Below are 23,125 nucleotides of genomic sequence, written 5' to 3'. Positions count from 1 at the left end.
ATAAATTTGGGACAATACAGACTGACTCATATAACTTATGCATAATCAATAAATAATTTTAAATGTATAAAAGTAACTTAAAATATTAAATAATCTATTATCTTTAAGAAATTCATTTTGTAATAAAAAAGCTGTACAGAGAGAATTTGTGTAGGCATTAGCATAAATCCTCAGTCTACGTAGATACAGAGTCATTATTTTTTCTAGTTACATACCAATATGCTCAGTAATAGACTCCAGGGATGCCTTGGAACGCTCTGAGTCTGTTAGGGATTTCCAATTCTTTGCTGTTTCAGATCTGAAGTAGAAATTAATGAACAGAAATAAATGTATGCCTGATACTATAATAACTACTATCAAAAAGCTGTCAATTCTTAGAAAACTACTTCTTTCTTCTCCACGTGGGGTATTCCAACCTTTGCTACTTTCATCAAGTCTATTTCTGACCCTCATCACGCTCAATAGATGATCTTGCCTCTTAATGAGAAAAAAAGAGGCCATCATCATGATCTTTCTTGCCTTCCACCTTTAACCTACAAATTTATCTATATTCACAGCCATTCCACTTGCCTCTCCTCCTGTCTGCAGGGAAGAAAAAGGTGTGTCTCTCACACTTGTTCAAAGCTACTTGTTTGAACCTCATTCGCCCCAAATCCCACACATTCCCATAGCCTTTCTCTTTCCTATATCTTTAGTCCTTCATTCTGGAGGATTTCCCCCCTCAGCTTATAAGTATACCTCAAGCCTCAAAAACATTTTCCCCTTCCACTCTTCATTCCTCCGGCTCATACAACTGTCTTATTTGGCTTCTACTCCTGCCTTTTATAATGCCCTTAAATGTTGCTACTTTATCATATAGCACTTGGCTTCCTTTTATGCTGTCTGAATGCATATCTTCTTTGGGTGATGTTGCTATATTTATGGCTTCAGCCATTGTCTACTGCTGATTATCCCTATATATCTAACCTTGACATCTAATTCCACTTAGGCACCTTGAATTTAACATTTTAAAACCAAAATCATTAGCTTCCTACAAAAGGCCACCTGAGGATTATAGCTTTTAGGTTAATGAAACCTTGACCCAACCAACTACTTAAGAGAAACCTGGGAATCATAGATTCCCTCTGCTTCCCTATCAAACCCTTTAATTAGTCAAGTCTACTTGTTAAATATTCCTAAAATCTATCTCCTATTCTCTATTCTTATTATTGCTGATTATTTGAGGCCTAGCTTAGACTATTTTCTCCCTACTTCTAGGCTTACTCCTATCTTCCCTTCATATTGTAGTCAGAAAGATCTGTCTAAAAACAAATATAACTGTATCATTCTCTGATTAAAATCCTTCAGTCTTTTGGTTAATAAAACTCTAAGACTATTCAGTAGAATATTATGTAGAATTAAAATAAAATTTACAGTTTATAATAGAAAAATGTATATCTGACAAAAATACACACAAAATCTAAGTATAAAAATCCTAGAAAGAAATATATCTAATTGTTGACACTTAGTTTTTTGGGGATAGTTAGGTATGATATGAATTGCTTTCCTGAACATTCAATAATAATAACAGTAACTAATACATAATGCTAATTATGTGCTAGGCCTTGTTCTAAGTTCATTATTTTAACCCTCATAACAAGTTCTTTAGTCGGGTGTTATTATAGGAATATACATCACTATTAAAAAACTGAAGCACAGAGAGATTAACTAACATGACCAAAGTTGAATAGCTAGCTGATATTGGAGCCAAGATCGAAACTCAGGTCATGCTAAATTAATTGTAATGAGCCTGTATTACTTCTGTAACAAACAAAAAAATTCCAAAATAGGTACATTCCCTAAAAAATTAAATAAAAACTATTTTAAAATAAAAACTACTAAGAATGAATATAAAGTTTTCACAATTTGGTTTTCATTTATTTTTCTAGTTTCTTCCTCAAAATCCTATTATGATTAGAATCCTATTATGATCAGCTTCTATGATATGCTTTTGGTCATTCATGAACACTCTTCTCTCTGAAAAGTCCCTATTTCTCAGTCCCACTGACCTGCCTAATCCCTACTCATTGTTCAAAATTTATTTTAAAGATTACAACCTAACTTTTTTATATACCATATTATATATTCTTATGTTGCTATGTAGTGTCTTCTGTATTCACGTTTACTAGTAGGCTGCATAGTATTCTATCTAGGAAAGAACCATAATTTACCAGGCTATTCACCTATTTTTAAACATAAAGATTGATTTCAATGTTTTATTAATATAAAGGATATTGTAATAAAAATATTCTTGCAACTAGAGATTTCTGGTAGGCCATATTTTTCAAGCTAGATTTCCAGATGTGGAATTACTGAGTCAAAAGCTACTGGCCCTGGCCAGGGAGCTCAGTTGGTCAGAGAATCATCCCAATACCCAAAGGTTGTGATTTTGATCCCAGGTCAAGGCACATACAAGAACCAACCAACGAATGCATAAATAAGTAGAATAAATTGATTATTTCTCTCTCTCTCCCTTCCTCTCTCTGCAAAAATCAGTAAATTTAAAAAATTTTTAATAAAAGTTACAAATTGTTTTTGACTTCTGAAACATTGCCAAATTGTTTTTCAAAAAGCCTATTCAAACTTACAATGCTACAATTATTAATACCAGAAAGTACTACTTTCACTGCACCAACCAGATTTCAGGGTACAAAATGTATTTTAAAGTCTGTCCCTTATTATAAATTTGATTTGTAGTTATATCACATATAATGATTTTACTTTAGTGAAACTAAAAATATAAACCAATATTTTTACTATTACAATTTCACAGTTACTTAAGATAGCTTTTACTAAAATTCTTTCCTTATTCTTTCCTCAAACAAGGCAGAATTATAGATAAGTTATCAAAAATTTCTACCTGTGTAGTGGAAGGGGCTTGATCTTGGGTTTTTCGGAAGCTGAGGAGAGTGTTTTAATCTGAGGCTTGGCTGTTGGTGATGTTTCCAAATCTCGGCTAAGCTCGGCTTCAGTTTTCTTAATGAATTCATCATACGACTAAGTTTAGGAAAATCAGAGGAGTCACTATACAGAATTTTAAAAACTACTTTAAATTATAAAATCATATATTTTATAAAATATTCAAACAGTAAAGAAGATGTAATGTAGAAATCTTTCTCCCAGCATCAGTGTCATTCCTGAGAGCTCTATCAGCAATTACTTATATAACCTTCTTGAAACAGCCAATGTCTAACAGTCTACGTAGAAGCAAGAATTAGAATTGTAATTCTAATATCAATTAGAAAATAATAGCTTCAATCTGCAGAAGCAATAATTTATCCCCTGCCACATTAAAAAACTTCTTTAGCTGATGATATAATTATTCTTTAAACTAAAGGATGGCCTAATACTTTCATGGTATTTTAAAGACATCCGCCATTATGCTGAGTTTCACTGGCAGAAAGCTTTGAAAGGAGTAAGCATTTAGGTATACAAATCCTGAAGAGAGGAAAGGGTTGGCTGGGAGTGTGATAGTTCAGAATTGCAGAAAATGTTTCCTAATAATTAGCCATTCTGTAAACAAAACTTCACTAATTTATAATTCTAATTTGTATGAAATCTAAGGGAAGTTTTCCATCTATTAAATCTCTCCTTAGTTTTCTGAGCTAAAGTCCCTACTTTTACATTTCTCACTATTAGAGACTACAGCTGTTTTGTTCAAAACTATGTCCAATGTATGTGGCTCAAAGAAGCTGTCAATAAATATTACAGAATGAATCAGTGGGCAGATGGATGCTTTTATGTTGGTAAAGATCCCTAAAACCCCTATTTTTACAACTCCCACCATCCATTACCTTCCTCTGAATTCTCAATGTTTTAATAAAACAACTTCTGGTAGTAAACATATTCTACACCAAGATAATCTAGTTCACTAGGTATGTAAGAGGGCTCAGATCTGAGACATCATATAAGTGTAGATGATTTATTAAATCTGTGATCAAATATAACACAAAAGGTTTTTTTAATATGAACTATGACTAAATATTTCTCTATCATATACTATACTTTTAAAACCTCAACACAGAACTTCCTTTTATCTTTAGTTAAACCATTTAATAAAATGCTGAGTAAAGCCTGACCTGTGATGGCGCAGTGGATAAAGCATGGGCCTGGAATGCTGTGGTCACCGGTTTGGAACCCTGGGCTTGCCTGGTCAAGGCACATACAGGAAGCAACTACTATGATTTGATGCTTCCCACTTCTCCCCCCACTTTATCTCTCCCCCTCTCTTTCATTCTCTCTTTCTCTCTCTAAAAATCTAAATAAAATCTAAAAAAAAAAAAAAATTGCTAAGGCCCTGGCTGGTTGGCTCAGTGGTAGAGCGTTGGCCTGACATGTGGATGTCCTGGGTCTGATTCCTGGTCAGGGCACACATGAGAAGCGCCCATCTACTTCTCCATCCCTCCTCCTCTCACTTTTCTCTTTCTCTCTCTCTCTCCCCCTCCTGTAGCCATGGCTTAAATGGAGCAAATTGGTCGGTCCCAGGCACTGAGAATGACGCCATGGCCTCCACCTCAGGCACTAAAATATGGCTCTGGTTGCAATGAAGCAAGGGCCCCAGATGGGCAGAGCATCGCCCCCTAGTGCGTTTGCTGGGTGGATCCCAGTTGGGCGCATGTGGGAGTCTGTCTCTGTCTTCCCTCCTCCCACTAAGTAAAAAAAATTTAAATAATGGCACTTCTCTAGAGATCTTTCTAACATATTCCTTAATGAACGTTTTTGATCAATGCTATTCAACCTAATATGTAGTATTTCAATTAGCTTTCAATGGCTCATCACCTATAGTAGCATGTTTAAATCCTGGGCGCCACCTAAACCAATTAAATCAAAATCTCTGGAAGCAAGCCTGGATATTGGTATTTTTCAAAAACCTCCTCAGTTAATTCCAATGTATAGTCAGACTGAAGACTAGTAACCTAGGATGAAGTCCAAACCCATCAGTCTGATTTCTAAAATCCTGAACAGGATTCTTCTTAAATTTGTTTCCTACTACTTTCCAACATGAACTTTGCAGTATGGACACTGTATCTTAACCACTTTTTCCTAATTCTAAACATCTATGTGAGATTCAGTCCCAGTTCCCAATCCTACTGTGTAAATGACTATTTTCTGCACAGATCTGTTAGCAGGTCTATATTCCAGGTGGAAGACAGAGCAGTATGACAGTAAGGGCACAGGATTTTGAATTAGAGCTAGAATAAAACCCTAGCTTTACCACATTTGGACTATGGGTCCCTGGATATTATCCATCTCACTGAAACTCAGTTTTCTCATCTGTAAAACAGGGAAGGTAATATTCATGCCTTGTTGGTTTGAGAATAAAAAAAAAAATATATATATATATATAAAGTGTGTGTGTGTGGGTGTGTATTTAAAGTAACTAGCCAACTTTTGGGCACATAAATAGGCACTTGAATATTTGATGATCGAATTAATAAATGTAGGAGGAACACATGTTTGGTGTTACCATAACAAGTACAATTAAAAGAACAGAAATTTTGGCCCTGGCCAGTTGGCTCAGCAGTAGAGTGTCAGCCTGGCATGTGGAAGTCCCAGGTTTGATTCTCAGCCAGGGCACACAGGAGAAGCGCCTCTGCTTCTCCACCCTTCTTCCTATCCTTTCTCTCTGTCTCTTTCTTCCCCTCCGGCAACCAAGGCTCCTTTGAAGCAGAGTTGGCCTGGGTGCTGATGATGTCTCCATGGCCTCTGCCTCAGGCGCTAGAATGGCTTTGGTTGCAATGGAGCAATGCCCCAGATGGGCAGAGCATCGCCCCCTGGTGGGCATGCCGGGTGGATCCCAGTTGGGCGCATGCGGGAGTCTGTCTGTCTGCCTCCCCCCTTCTCACTTCAGAAAAAAAAATAAAAAAGAACAAATTTTGGCTAAATATAACAAAGAGCTCTCTGAAACTTAGAATGCAGAGAGTCAACAATGAAATCAAGTGCCTTGAAAATGTGAAACTTCCTTTTATTGGAGGTATTTGAGTAGAAGCTGAATGAGCTTCTCTGGTGATGCCTTGAGAAAGGATTCTTGTGATGAGCAGGAAGTTCTGACTAACTCTATAATGAACACTAGACTGACAGAATTTATGTAAGCAATAGGAAAACAACCAGAGACTAAGCAGACAGAAGAAGCAAGAGGTCATAAAGGCCTCAGTTTGATGACAGTAGGAATGGAAAGGGATATGAGACTTTATAAGTAGGAATCAATGAACTCTGCCTGATTGGCTCAGTGGTAGAGTGTAGGCCCGGTGTGTGGAAGTCCTGGGTTCAATTCCTGGTCAAGGCACACAGGAGAAGTAACCATCTACTTCTCCACCCCTTCCCTTTCTCCTTCTTTCTCTCTCCTCCCCTCCTACAGACATGACTCGAATGGTTCCAGCAATTGGCCCCAGGTGCTGAGCATGGCTCCAAGGCCTTGCCTCAGGTGCCAAAATAGCTCAGCTGCTGAGCAACAGAGCAGCGGTCCCAGATGGGCAGAGCATCACTCTGTAGAGGGCTTGCTGTGTGGATCCTCGCAGGCTGCATGTGGGAATCTGTCTCTCTGCCTCCCCTGCTCTCAATTAAAAAAAAAAAAAAAGGAATCATTGACATCTGGTGACTGAATGGACAGAAGAAAACATAATGAGGAAGCTTCAATAATGGGTTTCTAGACCCTGGCCAGTTGGCTCAGTGGTAGAGCGTTGGCCCGGCGTGTGGAAGTCCCAGGTTCAATTCCCGGTCAGGGCACACAGGAGAAGCACCCATCTGCTTCTTTACCCTTCTCCTTCTCTTTTCTCTCTCTCTCTTTCTCTCTCTCTTCCCCTCCCACAGCCAAGGCTCCATTGGAGCAAAGTTGGCCCGGAGGCTGAGGATGGACCATGGTGTCCACCTCAGGTACTAGAATGGCTCCGATTACAGTGAAGCAACACCCCAGATGGGCTGAGCATCGCCCCCTGGTGGGCATGTTGGGTGGATCCCGGTCAGGCACATGCGGGAGTTTGTCTGCCTCCCTGCTTCTAACTTCGGAAAAAGACACACACACACACACACACACACACACACACACACACAAACACACAAGGGTTTCTAGCCCATAGGATCAGGGAAGGCTGCTAGATCCTGGGAGAAAGGTCAAGTTTAGTTATTTTATTTATTTATTTATTTATTTTAGAGAGGAGAGGGAGAGACAGAGAGAGAGAGAGAGAGAGAGAGAGAGAGGAGAGAAGGAGCTGGAAGCATCAACTCCCATATGTGCCTTGACCAGGCAAGCCCAGGGTTTTTTTGAACCGGCGACCTCAGCATTTCCAGGTTGACGCTTTATCCACTGTGCCACCACAGGTCAGGCCAAGTTTAGTTATTTAGGAGCCATCCAAATAGCACAGAGTTGTATTAGTAAGTTGTGTGGCAGGAAACATAATTCTTTTAACAATAAAAAGCAATTTTTTAAAGGCAATAATAATATCAATAGCTAGAATCATTTATCTAACGGTTCTTAGCTTAAGAGAGTATAGCTACCAATCTATATTTCACAGGTATAATCTCTCTATTCAGGAAAAAAAAACCCTTATTTTAATACTTTAATTCATTTTAATATTTACATTAATACTTAATATGATATTAATAGATTAATTTAATATTTAATTTAGTGTTGTAAGCAAGAGTTTGTTTAGACAGCTTCAGACTTTTTTTAAGAGTTAGGATAAAATGTGGCCCCAAACTAATACCGAAAAACCCTAATTCACTGCTTTATTAACAATACTAAAACCATCCTAGGCTTCACACCTAGCCTCGACGTGAAAGCGCCCCTCCCATGTCTGACCTCTAACTGTTTGATCAGGCTGGCTTCCTGGGCTTTCAACTTTTCCTTCTGCCGCTTTTTCTGTTCCTTTTTCAGCTGATCCACAACTGACTTTCTCTTCCGCAGCTCATCCTTCAGAGCTCGGATCCGGCCTTCAATGTCGCTCTGGTCAGATGTCGTTTCTGAAAGAGATACCAAGGTCTTTAATTTTAATTTAAGAAAAAAGTGAACTCAATAACTGCTAATTAAAAGGGGCAATGTACTATTATTCCATTTAAAGTCAGTCAATCTAGAAACTAATAAAATTTTGAGTAAACTATAATTGAGAAGTAATATATAAGAAAAAGTAAAGCCAATCATATATTTAAAAACAAGAAATTTGAGCTTCTGAAAAATATTTATTAGTGATTTGCATTCTTCCTTTTCCCTAAGTCTCTATTTTTTTGGTGATGGTGGTTTTTCTATCTATTTTCACTTTCTAATCAATACTATTTGTCATTGTAAATAAACCTCAAGGTACCCAGTCTTGGAAAGATAAGCAGCTGGAAGTTTTAAAAGTTTTAGGTCAGTGAAATCTGGACATTCTGTTAGAAATTATTTCCTGGAGACAAGTTATTACTGTATAATATTTATCATCAGCAACATGTAAGGGACTTTCTAGAAAAAAAAATTTTTAAGACTGTATTTACTGATTTTAGAGAGAGAAGAGAGAAGGGGGGAAGAAGTGGGAAGCATCAACTCATAGTAGTTGCTTCCTGTATGTATGTGCCTTGACTGGGCAAGCCTGGGGTTTCGAACCAGCAACCTCAGCATTTCACGTTAGCACAGGTTAGGCGAGAAATTGTTTGTTTTACCCAAGCAACTCTCTAGATGAATATATTGTCTTTATGACATTCTCTCCTATAGGGATCTTTGGGAGATGGGGAGAAAGGGAGGTGGCAGATAAATGACACTTCAGTGTTAAAACATGTCAAGACTGAATTGCTTAATTAAAGATTAAGTTTCTGATTATTTGACACATGCTGATGCTTAATTTGGTTAACAAACTATCACTTAAGTGAGAAAAGTATTATATAATCCCACTATATTATATTTTATCACTTCCGTAAATACTATACATAATGATGTCATGAATATATGAATGGCATCTATAATTTAGAAATCTTAGCTGTTTTTCTAAACTATTCGTATTTGAATGCTTTACTGATCAAACTGTATCTTATGAATATTATCATTAATCTTGGTGTGTAACTAACCCGAGGATAGTTAAGATATTATTCTATTGCTACAGATGGAAAAGATTATCCAATGTGGGAAAGAAACTTGCAGAAAGTCACCAGCAAGAAATAGAACCAAAAATGTATGTTTCCAAGTATCAAGTGTGTGTCTACTGACATGTTATTCTACTGGCAGTAACTTTTCACCAGAGCACATGAAAGCAAACATATAATAGTATTAATAACTTTCAACAGATAAATATGATAGATAACTTTCTTCAACTGATTAATTCCATTACTAAGAATTTATTCCTACTGAAATATTCAACAAGAATATATATACATATGTTTATTACATTATTTTTGATTTAAATAATTTTGAGAAAAATCTAAATAACCATCATTAGAGACAGGATAAAAAATTATGGTATATCTATATTCTTTGAAATATGTATAATTCAGTTATTAAAAGAATAAGGGAAATTTATAAATATGGGTGTGAGAAAAATCTCATGATATACTATTGTCTGAAACATTGAAAACAAAGAAGGTATAGAATAGAATGTAAGCCTGACCAGGCAGTGGCGCAGTGGATACAGCATTGAACTTGGATGCGGAGGAGCTAGTTTTGAAATTCCAAGGTCTCTCCGGCTTGAGTGTGGGCTCATCCAACTCGGTTGCAGGCTCACCAGCTTGCATGTGTGGGGTCACTGGCTTGAGCATGGGATCATGGACATGAACTCATGGTCACTGGCTTGAGCCAAAAGGTCGCTGGCTTGAGCAAGGGTTTCATCACTCTGCTGTAGCTCCCTCCCTCCCCCCATCAAGGCACATATGAGAAAGCAGTCAATGAACAACTAAGGTGCCGCAATGAAGAATTGATACTTCTCATCTCTCTCCTTTCCTGTCTGTCTCTATCTGTCCCTCTCTCTGTCACAAAAAAAAGAGAAAAGAATGAAAGACCAAAAATAGATTAGTTTTTGCTTTTCCTTTACTAAATGTCTATTCTCAAAAGTAAATCAAAGGGTAAAATTTCCTTTTTTTTACGAGCAAGTAGTAGTCTACTGTGTAAATGTACTACAAATTTTTGATCTGTTCATCTACTGATGGACAGTTGGGCTGCTTCCAAATCTTGGCCATTGTAAATAACGCTGCAATGAACATAGGCGTGCATATATTCTCTCAAATCAGTGTTTTGGGTTTCTTCTGATACATTCCAAAAGTGGAATTGCTGGGTCATAAGGCAGTTAATTCCATTTTAAATTTTCTGAACCTCGTAGTGCAGGGGTCCCTAAACTACGGCCCCGCAGGCCACATGCGGCCCCCTGAGGCCATTTATCTGGCCCCCACCGCACTTCCGGAAGGGGCACCTCTTTCATTGGTGGTCAGTGAGAGGAGCATAGTTCCCATTGAAATACTGGTCAGTTTGTTGATTTAAATTTACTTGTTCTTTATTTTAAATGTTATATTTGTTCCCTTTTTTTTTTTTTTTTTTTTTTACTTTAAAATAAGATATGTGCAGTGTGCATAGGGATTTGTTCATAGTTTTTTTTTATAGTCCGGCCCTCCAATGGTCTGAGGGACAGTGAACTGGCCCCCTGTGTAAAAAGTTTGGGGACCCCTGTCGTAGTGCTTTCCACCGTGGCTGCACTAGTCTGCATTCCCATCAACAGTACAGAGGGTTCCCTTCTCTCCACAGCCTCGCCAACACTCGTTTATTGATTTATTGATGATAGCCATTCTGACAGGTGTGAGTTATATCTTACTGTGGTTTTAATTTGCATTTCCCTGATGATTAGTGATGTTGAATATCTTTTCATATGTCTATTGGCCATCTGTATGTCCACTTTGAAGAAGAAACTATTTAGATCCTTTGTCCATTTTTTAATTGTTTTTGTTTTTTTGGGGGTATTGAGTTATATGTTTTTTATATGTTTTGGATATTAACTCCTTATCAGATATATGAATGGCAAAGATGTTCTTCCATTCAGTGGATTGTCATTTCATTCTGTTGACGGTTCCTTTGCTATACAAGAACCTTTTAGCTTGATGTAGTCCTGTTTGTTTACTTTTTCTTTTGTTTCCCTAGCACAACGAGATATATCAGAAAAAAATATTGCTACAAGGGATGTCCAAGAATATTTATAGTTTCAAATCTAACATTTAAGTCTTTTATCCATTTTGAGTTTATTTTTTGTATATGGTGTAAGAAGATGGTCTAGTTTCATTTTTTTGCATTGTATATTTTTGCCTCCTTTTTTGGTCAAATACTAATTGACCATAAAAACCTGGGTTCTGGTGCTACAATTATCCCAGGAGTCTGTATACTAGGAGGGGAGACCTGCTTGGTAATGCTTGGTTGCAACAGACACTTGTCTGGTATGACAAGTGAAAGCACAGAGCATTGTGGAAACACATAAGCATGCTTGACACATAGAAACAATTTCTAAAGATGTCTAATGAATAAATGATGTCCATTAACAAACACCAGAGAATATAAGAGTTACATATTTAGTGTAATCAGGGATATAATTAATTATCAATGAAAAGCAAAGAATTATGCATTTTAATCTTGGCAAGTAAAAAGGCTTAGCAAATACAACAAAAGGTAACATCGTACCAGCAAATGGTTAAACAAAATTTATTAAGAGGAATTCAAATATAGTACAAAGCAAAAAACTCTTCATTATTTGTCTTACCTGACTGTGTCATAGATAATGACTCATCTGACCAACTGTAACAGGATTGATGGGACCTGACAGGTAGACGACATTGTCCTCCAGTCCTATGACTTCCTTTGCTAGACTCCTGCTTTAACACAGACGTGCAGCTTTTGGGAGGTGACTGTTCAAACAGAAAACCAAATGAGAACTGTTCTATGGCATAGCTGTAAATTCTACTTACAACTTGAGATAACTAACTAGTTAAAGATATTATTTACAAAGAATTTTAAATAACTCTATGAAATAAAAAGTGAAAAAAGTTTATAAAGGATAAGACCTCAATTTTTTTAGATACAGTAAAAAGTTATAAAAGTATGCTTTAAAAGATGTTTATAATAAACTAGAAGTAGCTATTGAAAAAGTGATATTTATCTTCTTATTCTTTTAAATTTAAAAAAGAGTACATTGGGGCAGGGGGTACAGATCTCTCTTCAACAAGTGATTTTGTCTCCTTTGGATATATATCCAGAAGTGAAAATGCTGGATCATATGAAAGTTCTTCATCAACAGACAAATAAATAGAGAAAATGTAGTATATCATTTGTGACAACATGGACAGATCTTGAGGGCACCATGCTAAATGAAGTCAAGTCGGAGGGAGTCAAAGACAAACACTGTATGATCTCACTGATAGTTGGAATCTAAAAAAAAACCAAACTCTAGAAAAAATAATCAGATTTGTGGTTACCAGAGGTGGAGGATGGGGAATGGGCAAATTGTGTGAAGGTGGGCAAAGGCACAAACGTCCAATTATAAAATAAATGAATACTGGAGATGTAATGTACCATATGATTATCGTTAACACTGCTTGTGGTATACTTGAAAGTGCTAAGACAGAACTAAGGTACTAAAAGTTCTCATATAGTTAAAAGAAAAATAATTTTTGTAACTATATGAGGTGATGGATATTTACTAAACTTAGTGTGGCAATCATTTCACAATATATGTGTCAAGTCATTCTATCCTGTACACCTTAAATTTATACAGCATTATGTGTCATTAATAGCAAGAATATAACTGTTAATAACATACCTTTTAGATCGGTTTTTCTAAAGCTTTAAGATATAAATATACATTAACTTACACGTTTACCAGAAGTAGAAGATTCCAGTTCTTGCGAAAACAGCATGTCTTCAGTAAGCACACTGTGATCCGGGCTACCTGGCTGCTCCTGCACCATGGACTCAGACGGCACGTAGTCAGCAGCGGGGCTGACCAGTTCCTCCGGGACAGAGCTTTCACTGTGCAGGTGGGAGTAGGAAGGGACTGGAGACTCTGCCTCGCTCACTATTTCTACTGAGAGAGGATGAACACAAGAGAAAGTATATAATCTGAGTCAAGTAAAATGTTCCATTGTTATACTTTTTAGCTTAATTTGTTTTTAGCATTTTTTCATTAGCTGAATTTATATAAATCTTTTTATCCCATCACTTAATGAACCACACTGACTATAATATAAAGTCTGTTGGTTTAATTAAGAATTTTGACTGACACACATTGAAATATTCTCTATAACATACAATCAGCAATGGTAGTTACTAGCATCCTACAAGTTTATGAAGATGCAAAGCAATTGCAGCTCATATATTTGTTTAGAAGTAAAAATTGGTCCAACCACTTTGGAAGATGATTTGGTAGAATTTGAAAAAGAGGAAAACACTTTGTGATCTAGCAACTCCACTCCGTGGTATACACCCTAGAGACATCTTCCTTATAAACAGCAGGAGACAGGTACGTGGTCATTAGCAGAATTGTTTTAATGGTTAAAAACTAGAAGAAATACAAATGCCTACTGACAGTAAAATGAATACATTGTGGTTTATTTATACAATGAAACACTGCATAGCAATAAAATGAGTAGTACTGTCTTGCCTCTGGAGCTTCCTGTCCATGTGGCCTCTGCTCTAAGAAAACAGAAATATGTTTGACACTAAACAGAAAATTCTTGACATTACACTTGTATTATCTCAAGAATGTACACTGCTTTCCTCCTTTGTCGCTACAGGTAAAACGCCCCCCAAAATTAGGTTATATTACACTTTGGAGTCAGCACTGCTTACATTTGATACACTTAATTCTAAATCTCACTTAAGATTTTGGGCCTAAAAACTAAAAAATACGTTTATATAACATAAGAAATACCTTTACCACAAAGAGTGTTTTACAATAAAGGAAGGAATCCTAAAAATCCTCAGGGATATTCATCCTATTCTAAGGTAGATTGTGGATAAAATTTTAAATGGTTTAGAAAATGATTTAATTTTTAGGTAGTAAGCAATAGAAGAATCCTCTACATTTTAGCTTTCTGTCCTTCAACATAGTTTTTGTTCAATAACAGTAACATATACTCATTTTAAAAGTTCAAACTGCCTGACCTGTGGTGGCGCAGTGGATAAAGTGTCGACCTGGAACGCTGAGGTCGCCGGTTCAAAACCCTGGGCTTGCCTGGTCAAGGCACATATGGGAGTTGATGCTTCCTGCTCCTCCCCCTGTTCTCTCTCTATCTCTCCCTCTCTCTCTCTCCCCTCTCTCTCTAATAAAAATGAATAAATAAATAAATTAAAAAAAAAAAAGTTCAAACAGTATAAAAATTGTATAAAGAAAAAATAAGTCACTTGAACTATGGCCTCCTGAGAGATAACTACCAAAACTTCTCCAATCTGCTGTCTGTGGACGACTTCATTTTGGACGTCTTCATGTTTTTTGCCTTTTCCCTTGTATTTAAAATTGTAACAGTAGTACAAGAACATAATACAAAACAAACAACATTCAAATCATGCAGAAGGATGCAAAGTGTTAGTTCATACACTATCCTTGACCATTCTCATCTGCTCAATTTCCGTACCTCATGTAAACCAATGGCAGTCAGGTCAGGTTGCTTCTGTGTGTGTCTTTCTGGACCTTTATACCATACAATCTGACTGTTCTTAAATTTTTATTTTTGAGTTGTGGTAAAATACACATAATATAAAATTTACAGTCTTAACTACTTTTAAGTGTACAGTTTAGTGAAATTAAGTAAATTCCCACTGTTGTACAACCATCACCACCAGAACTTTTTCATCTTCCCAAACAGAAACTCAGTGCTATTAAGTAACTCTGTATTCTCTCCTCCCCTTCCCCAAGCCCCTAGCAACAACCATTCCGCTGTCTCTATGAATTTGACTACTCAAGGTACCTCATTTAAATGGAATCATAAAATATTTCTTCTTTTGAGACTGGTTTATTTCACTTGGTATAATGTCTTCAGGATTCATCCACATTATAATGTGTGTCGGAATTTCCTTCTTTCTTAAGGCTAATACTCCACTGCATGTGTGTACCAATTTATTTATCTTTTCATCTGCCGACAGACACTTGGGTTGCTTTCATCTTTTGGCTATTGTGAATAACACTGATATAAACATGGGTGTACAAATATCCCTTAGAAAACTTGCTTTCAGTTCTCTTCGGTATATACCCAGAAGCAGAATAGCATTCTTTGTGCCACTTAAACACCAACAGGTTTGATTAGCATTGTAAATGGCGTGAATTATTTTTATTTATTTATTCATTTTAGAGAAGAGAGAGAGAGAGAGAGAGAGAGAGAATGGAGGAGGAGCAGGAAACATCAACTCCCATATGTGCTTGACTGGGCAAGCCCAGAGTTTTGAACCAGCGACCTCTGCATTCCAGGTCGACACTTGATTCACTGTGCCATCACAGGTCAGGCAGTATTGTAAATGGCTTGAAAAATAAGTTCCCTAAAGATATATCCAGGTCTTAACCCCCAGAACCTGTAAATGTAATCTTAATTTGGAAAAAATGGTCTTTGCAGATGTAATTAAGGATCATGTGATGAAATCATCCTAGATCAGTGATTTTTCAAACTTTTCATTTCATGGCACACATAAACCAGTTACAAAAACTCTGCAGCACACCAAAAAATATGTAAAAAAAAAATAGGTATAATTTTGATTCATTCATGCCAGATGGCCATTGTGTTGGCTGTTGTCATTTTTTAATTTGACAATCTAAGGGTAAAGAGGTTGGCGCCCCTGAATAAGTAGTAAGCATTGCATGTTTTAAAGATTCTTGCAGCACTCTGGTTGAAATTGCGGTCCTAGATTATGTGGTTAGGCCCTAAATGCAATGACAAGTTTCTTTATGAGACAAAAAAGGAGACAGATAAGAAGATGAATATGTGAGAATGGAGTTATGCAGATAGCAGGAAGCTCCATAGCTTAGCCACCAGAACCTGGGAGAAGAGATGAAAGAACTGTCTTCTGGAACCAAAAGTCCTGCCAACACCTTGAATTTGTACTTCAGGCCTCCAAAAGTGAGGAAAAAAACATTTAAGCCACCAAATTTTGGGAAATGTATACAGGTATGTAACGATATTTCTTTACGATTTTATGTCCTGATACTAATGAAGTTTGAACACCTTTTCATGTTTATTGACCACTTAAGAGTTTTTCCAAGTGCCTTTTTTGAATCCACTGAGATTTCATGTATTTTTTTCTCCTTTAATTTGTCTAGTAATTCACCATATTATCAACTCTTAATATGTGTTAAATTCCATTTGGTCATGGAATACCCCATTTCTGTTTCATGGAATTCACCCACTTCCTCTTAAGTTTTCAGGTATACTAGCATAAAATTATTCACAATATTCTCTCAACTTTCCAATTTCTGTAGCATTTGTACATGTATCACCTTCATCACCTTTAATCATTCACATTTTTAAAAATAATGAAGTAAACTTTTCGTTATATTAGGCTTTACTTTGTAGCCTGAGTAGAGTCAGGATTCATTACCTTTCTGTTCTGTTCTCTGGTCCTCCAGTTCTTTCTTAGGGGTTTTAGGTTTTATTAATTCTTTGTCCCAGGCAGCCAATGCTTGCTTTTCCATTTGACGAATTTCTGCTTCCTCTGCATCTAAACGTCGCTTCCACTCCAGCAGCTCCTCTGCATGCTGTCGCCGCTGCATTAGTTTTTGCTCCCGCTTTGTCAGAAATCTATGATCACACCATGAAGGACAGTGAGAGGACAGATCTATAGGCAGAATCACTTTGAGAGTCTATCACTCATTACCTTGCAACAAGCTGTGTAAAAAAGACCATTCACACTACTCCTCTGAAAAACGTTTGAGATAACAGAAGCTTTGATGAGTCAACATATTCAGAATATAAGAGAATTTATGTTTTACTTGTAATGTTTATAAAAGTAGCAAAGGAAAAAGAGTGGCAAATTCAGGGAAAAAAATCTTCAGAACATCTGCACAACCATGACTGATAACATATACTCATTTTTCATAGGTGATTCTTTTCATAAGAGGTAAGACATAAGAATTTTTTTCTGAAGGCTCAGGCCAGAAAACACACAAATGCAAAACAAGAAAGACCAAAACAACAACAAAAAACAAACTCCAAAGCCCCCAAACAAGCAAGCAAACAAAAAACACGTTCATGTCCCTTTTTGATTTTTATTTTCAAATTCAGGCTGGTTTTGCTTCAGGTAGAGTGAGTTTGGTACCCATTACCTAAGAGACACAATGCCAGGTCTTATTCTGTTCTTCATGGAGAGAGCACTGAGCACCCCAGTCAGATGCCTTATGCACATAAGCATAACTTTATTTACTAGAGTAAAAGGAGTCACCAAATGCCTCAAACTTTTCTATTTAACCTGATCTTTGGACTAAACATCCTGGTATATATATCTTAGCTCCAAAATGTTGAGAGAAATTACTGACTTACAAGAAGTTTTTTTGAGTAGTTAAAAAGCTATTATTAACTCCCTTCAAATGTTGACACCACTGCTACATAAAGGTGGGTTGCTCATATTACTGGTATTAGATCTGTTGCGGTAGTTAATCAACAAAAATGCACCCACACACCCAACAAACAGAGAAAAAAGCTTAAGAACTGTTGTTCCATTGCTAGAACAGTCAGCATGTCAAATTAATGTAGAAACAAAAAGGTAATTTCTATGGGACATTTGACAAGAGGCCTCTAGGCCGTTAAAAAAAAAAAAAAGGAAGCAAACAAAACAAACAAAAAGAACAGAGCATGCTCTATCAAAGAGTGCACTGAAAAAGGTGCAAAGTTACCTGACCAACTGGTTGTAGATATACAGCTGGAATTTGGGATGGAGGTTGGGAAAACAGACACTGAGAGAGGCCCAGTGATGAGACGTAAAGACAGAGAAGAAGTAGTGAACAGGAGAGCAGTGTCTACAAAATAAGGAGGAAGATTTTAAAACCAAGAGATCAAGAGGCAGAAAGAATGAGAAAGGGAAACCATAAGAGCCGAGCGAGAGACTTTTATTATGTTTCCTGAAAAACATTCTAAGCTACTCGGTTAAGCAAGTGTTATACTCTGTGACATATAAAACATGTACTTTTTATAGATCTTACCAATGATTTCTGAACAAACGTGCCTTTCTTCTCACATCCTGCTTAACCATCAACTATACTTTCAGGTAATTTTACTGTTTATGAGGAAAGTAATGAGAAGTACATCGGGGAGCTAAATAAGTTTTCCCGTAAGCTTTAACACAAAGCACAACAATTATGGCTATGAGCCTATATATCAGCAATTCTACATACGTATATAATCCTGAGCAAGTGATTTTTGTATCTGCATTTTGTCATATATTTTAAGCTTGAAATTAAATCAGAAGCACTACATTTGCCTTACTTAACCTTACCATCATGATCAACTTGAAAATAACAATAAATTTAGAAAACCAATTTATAGTAAAAATACATTGTTTACCTCTGTAACATAAAGCTGATTGCTACTAACAAGGATCTAGTGGAGGTATCTTGCTTTATATTTAATAGAGGCCCACTTTAATAATAATATTGAAATACAATACCCACTCTCTATATAAAGTATCAGGACACATAATTATGAATAAACTAAGCTAATTTCAATAAATACTGCTATTAAAAAAATCATGCTGTGGACAGCTCTATAATAAGGTTAAAGGTTAGAAAATTACATACCTTAAAGTTATAAAAGTAGTAAAATCCATTAGTTTCCCTTCTTTTTAAATAGTAAATAGATTATATACATGAAAGGATAAATAAGTCTAGTAATAGTTCAGAAAGGTTAATTCTCTTTGACAGAGCATGCTCCTGTTCACATGCACACAACAATAACTTGTAGATCAAGGCAACATTTATTGCCTTCGAAGGGCAAGGAATGATATCAGTAAGTACGTCACAGAAGTGAGAAAATCTAGGTATAAATCCAGCCACTCATTTAAATTTTAAAAAGTATGTAGAATCTTGCCCACATTTGTATTTTCGAAAACAGACTACTGCAATGTCTGTTTCCTACATACAACTTAGTATTTCACCTCCTTTCATTCACACACGCACACGCACACACACACCCCTGGATTGCCTTGATTTTCTGCACCAAAATTAAAGAAAAAATTTGCCAAATTTCAGTAAGACACTGCAGTCTTCCTTGCCATTCTTCACGAATGTATAATAAACTTATTTTGATGCCAATTATCAAAATATTATGCAAAAACACATGTACTTGGCAAAAGGTCCAAAAAACTTTAACAATCAAATTTCACCCACCCTCTTAAGTGTATAACTGCTAAATGCATGCATGACCTAGTACGAAAAGTAGAATACAGAAACATGTGAAATAAACTCCAAAAAGATACAATTCAATTTTTTTGTCCAGACCAATAAAGGATAATTTTCTCTATTAAAACAAATACTGATTTTTTTTATTTGTAAAAATTAAGCATATTCAAAAGCTCTAGGTTAGAAATGAACAACAGAAGAAATGGTTAACAGAAAAAGAAAAGAAACTAGTTTAAGAAGTAGTATTAAAAAAGTTTAACTTTAAAAAAAAGGTTTAACTTAAAGTTAGTTCTTCCTTTACTCCTTATTTAATAATGTACAATGTAGAAATAAAGAATATCCTTTAAAAGCTTAATAAAGTTGAGATAAAAGAAGCAGTGCTTCACACTAGAGTTGACAATCCTTCAAGATGCTGCACAAGAAATAAAATTTGAAATCATAGAGACATAAATGCCTACTAATAGAAAATACTACTAATACACTTTATAGTTGGTGTTAACACATCACTACAACAAGCCTTTGATGGTAATAGAACTGTAGATTAGGATTAGATGCATAATACATAGATTTAATTATAGTATGGAGATTATGTTCCCATAATGCTTCATTTAAGAAATTCATGAGTAATTGATTCATTTTAAAAGTCACACTTTCAGCCTGACCAGGTGGTGGCGCAGTGGATAGAGCGTCGGACTGGGATGCGGAAGGACCCAGGTTCGAGACCCCGGGGTCGCCAGCTTGAGCGCGGGCTCATCTGGTTTGAGCAAAAAGCCCACCAGCTTGGACCCAAGGTCGCTGGCTCCAGCAAGGGGTTACTCGGTCTGCTGAAGGCCCGCGGTCAAGGCACATATGAGAAAGCAATCAATGAACAACTAAGAAGTCGCAACACGCAACGAAAAACTAATGATTGATGCTTCTCATCTCTCTCCGTTCCTGTCTGTCTGTCCCTGTCTATCTCTACCTCTGTAAAAAAAAAAAAAAAAAAAAAAGTCACACTTTCACACTCTAAACTTGCTTGAGCTATGCAGCTATTCAACTCTAGCCATCAGCCAATAGGCACTTTTCCAGTTTCAATAAATACTATTTAGAAGGGTCAGTTTCTACTTAGATAACTTTAAGTCATCAATGTACAGTGTGTCCGTAAAGTCATGGTGCACTTTTGACCGGTCACAGGAAAGCAACAAAAGACGATAGAAATGTGAAATCTGCACCAAATAAAAGGAAAACCCTCCCAGTTTCTGTAGGATGATGTGGCAGCATGTGCACATGTGCAGATGATGACATAACACCGTGTATATAGCGGAGCAGCCCACGGCCATGCCAGTCGAGATGTGGATGGTACAGAGGAAAGTTCAATGTGTTCTGTGGCTCGCTAAATTCGAAGCCTTGACCAAAGTGCAATGTGAATATCGGCGCATTTATAACGAAGCGCCACCACATAGGAATAACATTACTCAGTGGGATAAGCAGTTGAAGGAAACAGCAGTTTGGTGGAGAAACCCCGTTCTGGTAGGCCATCAGTCAGTGACGAGTCTGTAGAGGCTATACGGGATAGCTATCTAAGGAGCCCTAAAAAATCTATGCGTGAGCCCACATCGAACTGCACTGAATAGGTATGAAACTGGGAGAGTTCTTTATATTTGGTGCAGATTTCACATTTCTATCGTCTTTGTTGCTTTCCTGTGACCGGTCAAAAGTGCACCATGACTTTACAGACATACTGTAGGTTTTTGAAAAATCTGAGGTTGAAAGCAGATAGGCTAACTTAACTCTACTTTACCTTCAGCTGTCTGAAGCCTAGAGAGCAGGGTCCTAGCTCTAGCTCTGTCATTATGCCACATGTATGATCTGGGACTAGTTACTTAATCTCTGTGGGCATTGATTCCTTCCTGTGAAACTAAGGGACCACACTAGACGGCTTCCCTAAGAGCTCTTCTAGTTCCAGCATTTTAGGATTCTTTCCTTCTCCATCCAAGTACTCCTCACACTTTTATTAAATACCACAACAAAATGTTAGACCATGTGACATAAATGAGAACCTTTTTATCCCCCACTCAGCTAATATAACTGTAGATTGTTCCAACAGATTATGTATCATGCTTTAATTTGAAAGGGAAACATTTGGATCTAATTTTTTTAATATGCCATTTTAACCATTATTTATTTATTTCTTTGTTTATTTTAAAGACTTTATTCATTTTAGAGAGGGAAAGAGAGAGAGAGAAGGGGAAGAGCAGAAAGCATCAACTCTCATATGTGCCTTGACTGGGCAAGCACAGGGTTTTGAACTTGTGACCTCAGTGTTCCAAGTCTATGCTTTATCCACTGCGCCACCACAGGTCAGGCTGAATCTAAATTTTAAATGAAACTTCCAATTCTAAAGTCATCTGGTTCTGAAAGATAGTAAACAAAAATCTAATACCCTAAATCATTTTAAGATTCTGCATCCGTGATTCTTTAATTCTATGTTGTTGTAAGTAAAAACAAAATTTGTTTTAAATTTTAAAATTGATATTCAAAAAGAAAGATAAATAAGGATATGGATAGTACAGACTTAAAAGAAAATATAGCCTAGTATTTTTTCCTACACAAAATCTACTCTATTAAAATTATAATTTGCACATATTTAAATAAACAAAATAATACAGGTATGTGATTCCTAATCTAGAAAGTAAATAAAAATACTTTAACAGACTATCAGGATTTCTTCAGCTACTAAACTTAGTCTAGAACCTTCTCTAAGAAAACTGTATTTCTGGCTCTGGCCAGGTGGCTTAATAAATAAAGCATTGACTAGCCTGGTGCACTCGAGGTCACGCGTTTGACCCCCTAGTTAGGGCACGTACAAGAAACAATCAATGAGTGCACAACTAAATGGAACAACTAAGTGAAACAAGGAGTTGATGCTTCTTTCCTCATCTCTCTCCGGTCTTCCAGTTCCCCCCTCTCAAATCAATGGGAAACGTTTTTTGTTTTGTTTTGTGACAGAGACAGAAAGACAGAGAGAGAAACAGATAGGGACAGACAGGGAGGGAAAGAGATAAGAAGTATCAATTCTTCATTGCAGCACTTTAGTTGTTCATTGATTGCTTTCTCTTACTTGCCTTGACCAGGAGGCTACAGCAGACTGAGTGACCCTTGCTCAAGCCAGCAACCCCATGCTCAAGCAAGCTAGTGAGCCCGCATTCAATCCAGCAACCTCAGGGTTTTGAACCTGGGTCCTCTGAGTCCCAGTCCGATGCTAAACCCACTGCGACACCACCTGGTCAGGTGGGGAATTTAAAAAAAAAAAAATTGTATTTCTAATTTAAGGCACTATGTTTTCATTTTTTTTACTGTTCAGTAATGTTATTATCAGTTTCTCTATTTTTATTACAAAAGTCTTTTGGTTCTATGAAAATTTTAATTCATTAAAATATTATAAATGGACATCTACCTTGAACTCCAACTTATGATGATTTATGAAGACTAGATAGGCTTAATTTAAGATTATGTAACACATCCTTTAAAATTCTAATTAAAATGTCTTCTTTAATGAAGTATCAAAAACCTTCCCTTGCAAATCCTTAATTTTTTAAATTCAGCAGGTATGTGAAGATTTCTATATTGGTCAGGCAATACCATAAATTTGATTTTGTTTTTTGCCTTCACTAAATAATTTAAAATTTTTATTTTTCCATTACAGTTTACAGTTACATTATTTTGTATTGGTTTCAGGTGTACAGCATAGTGGTCAATCACATACTTTATAAAGTGATCCCCCCAGTATGTCCTATATCCAC

General features: G+C 36.5%; 1 protein-coding gene across 12 annotated transcripts in view; it reads right to left on the bottom strand.

The window, feature by feature from the left end:
- CEP350 (centrosomal protein 350) overlaps positions 1-23,125 on the bottom strand; it is a 127,901-nt gene that overhangs the window by 17,189 nt on the left and 87,587 nt on the right. For 9 of the 12 annotated variants that reach the window (XM_066261261.1, XM_066261264.1, XM_066261260.1 and 6 more), the window contains 7 exons: positions 17,844-17,966; positions 16,553-16,752; positions 12,841-13,052; positions 11,733-11,877; positions 7,838-7,998; positions 2,900-3,036; positions 216-298 (listed from right to left, as the gene is read on the bottom strand). In XM_066261261.1, the coding sequence (XP_066117358.1) occupies positions 216-298; positions 2,900-3,036; positions 7,838-7,998; positions 11,733-11,877; positions 12,841-13,052; positions 16,553-16,752; positions 17,844-17,966 (1,061 nt within the window). The remainder of the gene's footprint in view (positions 1-215; positions 299-2,899; positions 3,037-7,837; positions 7,999-11,732; positions 11,878-12,840; positions 13,053-16,552; positions 16,753-17,843; positions 17,967-23,125) is intronic. The other 3 variants (XM_066261266.1, XM_066261268.1, XM_066261269.1) reach the window with 3 other exon arrangements.

Source organism: Saccopteryx bilineata, chromosome 2 (assembly GCF_036850765.1).
Source record: "Saccopteryx bilineata isolate mSacBil1 chromosome 2, mSacBil1_pri_phased_curated, whole genome shotgun sequence".
NCBI lineage: Eukaryota > Metazoa > Chordata > Mammalia > Chiroptera > Emballonuridae > Saccopteryx > Saccopteryx bilineata.
The sequence above is the reverse complement of the archived record's forward strand: the minus strand, read 5'-3'. Positions and strand labels throughout refer to the sequence as shown.